The sequence below is a fragment of the Apodemus sylvaticus genome, chromosome 19, assembly GCF_947179515.1.
Source record: "Apodemus sylvaticus chromosome 19, mApoSyl1.1, whole genome shotgun sequence".
Taxonomy (NCBI): Eukaryota; Metazoa; Chordata; class Mammalia; order Rodentia; family Muridae; genus Apodemus; species Apodemus sylvaticus.
The window spans coordinates 254,273-263,221 of record NC_067490.1 but is presented as its reverse complement, the minus strand read 5'-3'; the positions used below and the strand labels follow the sequence as shown (position 1 = coordinate 263,221).

The 8,949-nt window shown below is 36.6% G+C and overlaps 1 protein-coding gene across 1 annotated transcript; it reads right to left on the bottom strand.

The window, feature by feature from the left end:
* Positions 1–6,017: 6,017 nt before the first annotated feature.
* LOC127670057 (olfactory receptor 14J1-like) lies at positions 6,018–6,980 on the bottom strand. Its single transcript, XM_052164334.1, has one exon. The coding sequence runs from the start codon at positions 6,978–6,980 to the stop codon at positions 6,018–6,020; it is 963 nt and encodes a 320-aa protein (XP_052020294.1).
* Positions 6,981–8,949: the final 1,969 nt, after the last annotated feature.

Sequence of the window (8,949 nt, the reverse complement as noted above, 5' to 3'; positions counted from 1 at the left end):
AACTCAGGAGACAGCAGGTGTTGGCGAGGATGTGGAGAAAGAGGAACACTCCTCCACTGCTGGTGGAATTGCAAGCTGGCACAACCACTCTGGAAATCAGTCTGGCGGTTCTTCACAAAACTGGGCATGACACATCTGGAACACCCTGCTATACCACTCCTGGGCATATACCCAGAGGATTCCCAAGCATGCAATAAGGACACATGCTCCACTATGTTCATAGCAGCACTACTTATAATAGCCAGGAGCTGGAAAGAACCCAGATGTCCCTCAACAGAGGAATGGATACAGAAATGTGGTATATTTACACTATGGAATACTACTCAGCTATTAAAAACAATGAATTAATGAAATTCTTAGACAAGTGTGTGGAACTAGAGAATGTCATCCTGAGTGAGGTGATCCAATCACAAAAGAACACACATGATATGCACTCACTGATAAACCTATATTAGCCCAGAAGCTTGAAATACCCAAGACACAATTCACATATCAAATGATGCCAAAGAAGAAGGAAGGAGAGGTCCCTGGTCTTATAACGGCTCAGTGTAGCAGTGTAGGGGAATGCTAGGACAGGGAAGTGGGAAGGAGTTTATTGGGGAACAGGGGCAGGGAAGAGGACTTAGGGGATTTTTGTGGAGGGGAGATCCAGAAAAGGGGAAATAATTTGAAATGTAAATAAAGAATACATCTAATAAAAAATACAAATAAAAAACAAAAATAAAATATAAAATAAAAGCAGAAGAAATACAGCCAAAGAAAAATCCTGTGAAACACAAGTAAATGCAGTCATACACATGTTTGCTCACCATACCCAAGGATTCCATAAAGAAATCAAAACCAGAAGGCAAAATACATATATGCAAAGGATCTATAAGGTTAAGAAAAATTTCCTGGAATGAAGCATACAACCTCAAAGATGCCATTGTGTTTTTTTTCTCCTTTATAATTAATATATTCACTTTACATCCTGATCTCAGTCTCACTCTCTTCTCTCTTTCCAGGCCCATGCTCCAACTCCCCTTTCCCTAATCCATCCTCCCCATATCTTCATAAAAAGGGGAACTGCCACTGTCCACCCCATGGTACCCACTTTAGCATACCAGGTTGACTCAGGACTAAGTTCATCCTTTCCTGTTATGCCAGACAAGGCAGCCCAGCTAGGGGAATGGAATTCAAAGACAGCCAACAGAGTCTGAGTCAGAAATAGCTCCTGGTCCAGTTGTTATGAGACCACAAGGAAGATCAAGCTACAAATGTGGGGGTGGGTGGCTAGGTCCATTCCATGGATGCTCTTTGGTTGGTGATACAGACTCTTTGAGCTTCCATGGCCCCAGGCTTTGTAGGTCTTCTTGATGTGTCCTTGACGCCACTGGTTCCCTCAATCCTTCTCTTCCACAAGACTCCCTGAGCCCTGCCAAACGTTTGGCTGTGGGTCTCTACATCAGTTTCCATCAGCTGCTGGATGAAGATTCTTATATGACAGCTATGTTAGGTTCCTAACTGCAAGCATATCTGATTACCATTAATAGTGTCACTGGATTTGTTTGTTAGATATTTTTGTTTCTTTTTGTTGTTGTTGATTTTGTTTTTTCCCCAGTGAGATTCTGCTGGGGAAAATAAAGTTTATTTATTTATTTATTTATTTATTTTTTAAGTTTTGGAGTTTCTTTTTTTATTTTCTATATTCTATGTTTACATTCCAAATGATTTTCCCTTTCCACATTCCCTCCTCCCCATAAGTTCCCTAAGCCCTCTTCCCTCCTCCCATTCTCCTATCAACCCCCTCATACTTCTCTGTCCTGGTGCTCCCCTACAATGCTGGCACAAGTCTTTTCAGACCTCTCCTTCCTTCTTCTTGGGAGTCATTTGATATGTGAATTGTGTCTTGGGTATTCAGAGTTTCTGAGTTAAAATCCAGTTATCAGTGACTGAATTCCATGAGTGTTCTTTTGTGACTTGGTTAGCTCACTTAGGATGATATTTTCCAGATCCAACCATTTGCCTAGGAACTTCATGAATTCATTGTTTTAATTGCTAAGTAGCATTGTGTAAATATACCACATTTTCTGTATCCATTCCTCCATTGAGGGACATCTGGGTTCTTTCCAGCTTCTGGCTATTATAAATAGGGCTGCTATGAACATAGCGGAGCATATGTCCTTATTGCATGCTGGGGAATCCTCTGGGTATATGGCCAGGAGTGGTATGGCAGGGTCCTCCATAAGTGTTATGCCAAGTTTTCTGAGGAACAGCTTAGATTTGAATTTTTATTTCTGGGTTAGGGATGAGAACTGTGTTCACTTTTCTTCTCATTACTGGGACCCCATCTGGTGCACCTGTGCAGGCCCTGTGCATCCTACCACAGTCTCTGGGAGTTCACAAGTGCTTTAGTATTCCTGTGTTTAGAAGGCCTCATTTCCTTAGTCGCCTCCATCCCCTCTGGCTCTTACACTCTTTCATCCCCTCTAACTCTTACCTTCTTTTGGCCTCCACTTTTGCAGGATTCTTTGAGCTTTGACAGAAAAAAAATTGATAGAGATGCTCCATTTAGGAGTGAATGCTTCTGCCGGGTGGTGGTGGCACACACCTTTAATCCCAACACCTGGGAGGCAGAGGCAGGAGGATTTCTGAATTCGAGGCCTGCCTGGTCTACAGAGTGAGTTCGAAGATAGCCAGGGCTACACAGAGAAACCCTGTATCCAAAAAAAAAAAAAAAAAAAAAAAAAAAAAAAGGATTGAAAAGGATTGAGTGCTTCTAAGGTTTTCATTCTCTGTACACTGTTCAGTTGTGAATCTCTTTGTTCCCTTATACTGCATGTGGAAGCTTCTTTGAAGATGTTGAACAAGGCACCAGTCTACAAATACTGCAAAATGCTCCAAGGAATAAAATTATTGCTATATCTCCTTAAAAATACAGAGTTTTTATCTATATCACTATGTGTGTTGGTCCAAGGCATTGTTTGTGAATGTTCATGATCTCTGCAAGAAAACCTTCACTCAACCTAACAAATCTTTATGTAAGAAAAAAGTTAAGTATCCTTTAAAGTATCTTCAAAAAGTAATGACCAACCAAAAAAAAAAAAAAAACACATATGAATTGTTTATTCCTGAAATTTCAGCTTCTTGATATTTGGTCCAGTGTAGGGTACATGAGCTAATGTGGATGGGGGAAAGGAAATGTAGAAAAGGTGAAATTATATTTAATATCAAATTTTAAATAAATAATTAAAAATAAAGTGAGGAAAAAGTGAAACCAGGTAAGAGGCAGGGTTGCCTTCTGCCTCACTTGTTTATTCACAGACTAGCATCTGTGTATGAGAACATTCCAGCCTGAAGAAAATGTAATGCTTTCATTTCACTTTTGCACAACAAGTGGGTGTTCAAAACAGTAATATTTTAAGTTTGTGTAAGTGATGTAACAAATATGCTTTAATAAAGAAGAGAGATAGGATACAGAGGGAACTAAGGGAAATAAACTTATTTAAAATAAACTGAAGAAACATTTCACTTCATTTTCTAAGTATGAGTCTGAGAAGCTGTAATGTAACATTTGGAAAAATAAATGATAGACATGCCATTGAAACTCAAGCTTTTTCCAGCTCCCTTTGTCCTATAACTCTATCACCAAACCCTGAGATTATTAGGATATAATACTATATACTAGACAACATTGGTCATCTCTCTTTTGTGTTTGTATCACATTTGGAGATACCTCTTTTTTTCTTTACTTTTTTTTCAAGTTGTTCAAGGCATTTACTCATATAATTAGAAAAGTTATTGATGAGGACATTGGGGCTATTAGTAGATCTAAGGTTTCTTTGGAAAGCAAAAATGATATGAGATTTAAAATGCTGATGACCTGATTATTTAACTTCAACACACCCTATTTTTTCTTTTTCTCAATTAAATAGGATTTTAAAAGCATACTAAGTATGTTACAGGATCTCTTTAGAAAGAGGTAACCAAGTTTGGAACATATAAGGCCAGGGTTACGAATGGCCCAGCACAGACCATAGGGCTGACAAATGGACACAGATAATGATTGTCATACTACTGATGTCCTGATTTATAGATTGGATTCTGAACTCAGAACACAGCTTTCTAAAGCTGAGCACCTAACCCACCAAATTTGGTAGAAATGACTCCTGCTTAGCTTTTTCTTTCTGTTTTTCTCTAAGCTGGTGTCTCCAGCTGGAGCACCCAATGCAATAACCTAGGTCTTGTATCTACATTCTAGATATAGGAAAATCAGAAGAGGAAGTGTTTTGCCCCTTGGAAGAGAGTGGTAGTAATGTCTAATGTTTATGGAATTCACAGGTCATTGGTTGTTCATCACAGAGTTACTGTTAATAGAAAGTGAACTATATGTAAATGAACCATACAAATGCAATTACAAAACAAAGATTGAAAAATGTATTCTTTTTAAAAAGAATTGTCAATGCTTTTTGTTTGGGGGTCTACAACAAAGCTTTTGCTGCTTGTTAAAAATAAGGCAAACTATTTAATGTCAAAGAACACAACATTCCCAAAATCGTTTTATATATTTGAAAGATCAATAATCTCAAAGAAAATAACTTTATTACTAAAATGAAGATATCCAACATTTCTAGGACAGAAGACAACAAAATTTATAAATGAATGCTTATGTAAATAAATCTAAAATATAAGGTTAGGAAATGGAATTGGTTTGCTTATGTTCAAATTCAGTCCACTACTAAAATAACAGGCTAGCACAAGTATTTCAGAAAATATGCAACTCAAAAAGAATCAAATATAATTTACATGCCTCTGCAGATGGATAGAACAGGACAATGTCTGAGGAGGTAAAGTGCCTGATGATCTGTTATTTTTGGTTGTATCTTGAAAATCTAGCCTGACCAACTTTCGTTCTTACAGGCATCAAAATCTATGTCTAAAAATACTATATACAGAATTTGGATAGAAAAAATGGCCTGAATAACAGAAATAGAGACTGAGGAGCTGTTTTACCACTTTAAAATGAGGATTATCATTCTTATGAAGCTTCTTACAAAAAGAAAAGGAATATGCAAGATTTTAATAATATGAACACTAACAAGTAGTATCATTGTGTTTGATCTGTTGAGCTAACACATATTTGAAGAAATTTTGCAAAGGTGGATTAGGATTTTTACTGAAATACAAATCTCAACATATCCCAGTGCTGTTGATTACTATGTTACAGACATCTGGCAGGGTTTCATCCAACTGTATCCATAGTTCTTCATGAACAAGTAAAATCCTGAGAGTTTTAGAAGTGCTTAGGACCTACATTTTTAATTGACACATAAATAATTGACACTTATTTGTACAAACCCTATTGGTCACATCAGTTAAGTGAGTTGAATATTTTGTATACTTTGATTCAATAAACTTAATCTTTAGAATTATACAAACAAAGCTGGGTAATTACAAATGCATATTACAATGACTTAACAATAATTAAGTGTTGAAGATATTTTATAGGAAAAATAAGGGGATATATACAGACAAATTTTAATATAAATTAAAATCTATAGTTTAGGAAAATTTTAACTGCAAGACTACAAATTTATCTGCTGATACATATACATTTAAACCAAATGTACATTACTAGACAAAAATAATTTTAAAATAAATTTAAAAATATATCATTGACTTAAATTTATAACTTGGTGATAGGCCTAGGGCTATTAGGATTATGGTTGTGTTTAACTCTTTGTAATTTTCCCTCTGCAAACGTGTTAGAAATATACTGAGATTGTCAGTTTTTCTGCATGTGTATCTGTTAGGGACTAAAAACTAGTGAATCTATATTACAAGGCTATTAATTTTTTATTAATTTGAATGAACAGCACTGTTAATACTAACATGCAAAGAAAGAAGACAATGTACTTCCATAAGTACATGATTTTAAAACTTAGTTTATGCACAGAAAAACAAAACAAAATATTATTATTCATGAGAGTTTGAAGAAAACCCAATGAATAAAATCATTCACATGTATAATTAAATAATCATAAATAACAGGCCAAATCATTCCAACCAGCAAATTTTCTACTAAACAGTAACTTCCTTGCAACACTCTTTATGGTCTCATTTCTCAGACTATAAATAACAGGGTTGAGAGTTGGAGGCAGTACTGTGTAAAAGATAGAGAATAAAAACTCTAAAGCAGTTGGAGTGTCTGAGGCTGGGTTGAGATATGCAAAGGTTCCTGTAGAAAGAAACAATGAGACAACAAATAGGTGGGGCAGGCAAGTAGAGAAGACCTTAGACCTGCTTTCAGCAGAGGGCATCCTGAGAACTGTGGAGAATATGTGGACATAGGAGATGACAATCCCAATAAAGCAGACAAAGGCTATTACAGCCACAAAATTAACCACTCCAATTATTACAAGGTAATCATTAGAGCAGGAGAGTTTGAGCAACTGGGGGACATCACAGAAGAACTGGTGAATTATTCTATTACCACAGAATCTGATAGATAGTATACCTGTTGTGTATAATGTTCCACAGATGCTTCCACTTAACCACACAGCTGCCACAGCCCAAGTGCACTTTCTGGGACTCATGATGACTTCATAGTGCAGTGGGAGGCAAATGGCCACATAGCGGTCATAAGACATCACTGTGAGAATGGCTGTCTCACTCCAGGCCAAAGCTGTGAAGAAAAAAACCTGAATCATACACTGTCCATATGAAATGTAGCCACTTCGTGCCAGGGAACTCTCAATATACTGGGGAACTGTGACAGAGAGGGATGAGAAGTCCAGAATGGAAAGGTGCTTCAGAAAGTAATACATTGGAGACTGGAGCTGTGGGTCCAGTGTTGTGATGGTGATAATGATGAAATTCCCTGCTGACCCAAATAGGTATGTCACCAAGAAGAACAAAGCATGCAAGATCTGCAGGTCATGGTTGTCAGACAAACCCATGAGAAGAAATCCACTCACTGTAGTTTTATTTTCCATAATCATTGTGAAAACAAAAGTTGTCATGGCAGCTGGAAAATAAAACAGTATGTTATATTTAGCAGAAATATATTTAGGCAATATTTATCTGTTCATCAATATTTATTTCAATAATTAGTCTCTATATACTATCTATCTTCTATCATCTACTATCTATCTATATTTATATATTTTTTCTATTTATCTCTATCATCAATCTATACTTGTTGAGAAATTTAAGTGAGAGCGCATTTTTCTCATCTCCATACATTGCACACTATCCAGTCATAAAGCAGTAGCTACAGGTGTACATGTGGTCCATCATAGGTCCTCTCAAGAAATGTGCATTTGAAATTGGTACAACCACTCTGGAAATCAGTCTGGCGGTTCCTCCGAAAACTGGGCACCTCATTTCCAGAAGATCCTGCTATACACTCCTGGGCATATACCCAGAAGACTCCCCACCATGTAATAAGGATACATGTTCTACTATGTTCATAGCAGCCCTATTTATAATTGCCAGATGCTGGAAAGAACCCAGGTATCCCTCAACAGAAAAGTGGATGCAAAAAATGTGGTATATCTACACAATGGAGTACTATTCAGCCATTAGAAACAACGAATTCATGAAATTCTTAGGCAAATGGATGGAGCTAGAGAATATCATACTCAGTGAGGTAACCCAGACTCAAAAGGGGAATCATGGTATGCACTCACTAATAAGTGGATATTAACCTAGAAAACTGGAATACCCAAAACATAATCCACACATCAAATGAGGTACAAGAAGAAAGGAGGAGTGGCCCCTGGTTCTGGAAAGACTCAGTGAAACAGTATTCGGCAAAACCAGAACGGGGAAGTGGGAAGGGGTGGGTGGGAGGACAGGGGAAGAGAAGGGGGCTTACGGGACTTTCGGGGAGTGGGGGGGCTAGAAAAGGGGAAATCATTTGAAATGTAAATAAATTATATCGAATAAAAAAAAATTAAAAAAAAAAAAGAAATGTGCATTTGTTTGTTCCAATACCACAAATGAAACCCATTGCTTTTCTTTAAGTCTTCAATAGTCAGTCAGTGATGATGGACTGTGGAATGAGTTTTTGAACATAGATAAAATTTATTATTTATAGCTGAGGCAGGGAACCATGTTAGCAATTGAAATAGTCATTTTTAGAACATATACCAGGAATTAAAATATGGTTTGCTTGTCCACTGGAAACAGCTATTCTCTCTTAAAAAATACTGTTATTATAGCAAGAGGATATTGGTTATTGTTGAATGAAGTGTAAAAATGCTTTTGAATACTATGCAGGAGTTATTGAAATCAAAAAGAAAAATGTTTGTGTAAAGTGAATGCTCACATGATACTCTCAGTTTAGATATCCTATTTCATTTATAGAGTGTTTTGGAGACAAGCAGCTTCCATTTGAATTTAACTGCTATCACTAGCCTTCAGATGTAGCTACCAAAGAGTTATTAGCTCTTACCAAAAGCTGAAACAATTGCAAAGGCATATGGCGATTTCTTGACATGGTTTAAGATGTGAGGAAAATGGCCAATACCCAATAAGAGATTGCAAATTTAATGTCATTTGTGATTCTAATAAACTCTTGCTTTAGTTCATGGTCCTTTTGATATCTGAGGGATTGAAAATAACCCATCATTCTCCCCTTACAAGTTGCATGTTGGTGTTTGGTGGCTGATGAGCATAAAATGAATTGTCAGATTTCAGCATAATTTTATTTTTTGTTCCATTCATGAAGTCTAGGCAATAGAATAAAGTGAAATTTCATTACATAGTTTCAGGATTACTTAAAATTTGTGTACTTACAAAAGCAATTGCAGAATAAAATTTGAGGTCACCAATTTCAAACTTGAGGCATTTTTTATTTAATGGCATCTCTAGTGACAAGAAAAACTCAGTCCAGCACGCTCACACCTCTTTCTCAAAGAATGAACCTACATCAAAATACCTGAAAGGATGTTGGAATTTGATTGT

Excerpts from the sequence above, each read along its gene's own strand:
- LOC127670057 (XM_052164334.1), bottom strand. The coding sequence starts at position 6,980 with ATGATTATGGAAAATAAAACTACAGTGAGTGGATTTCTTCTCATGGGT.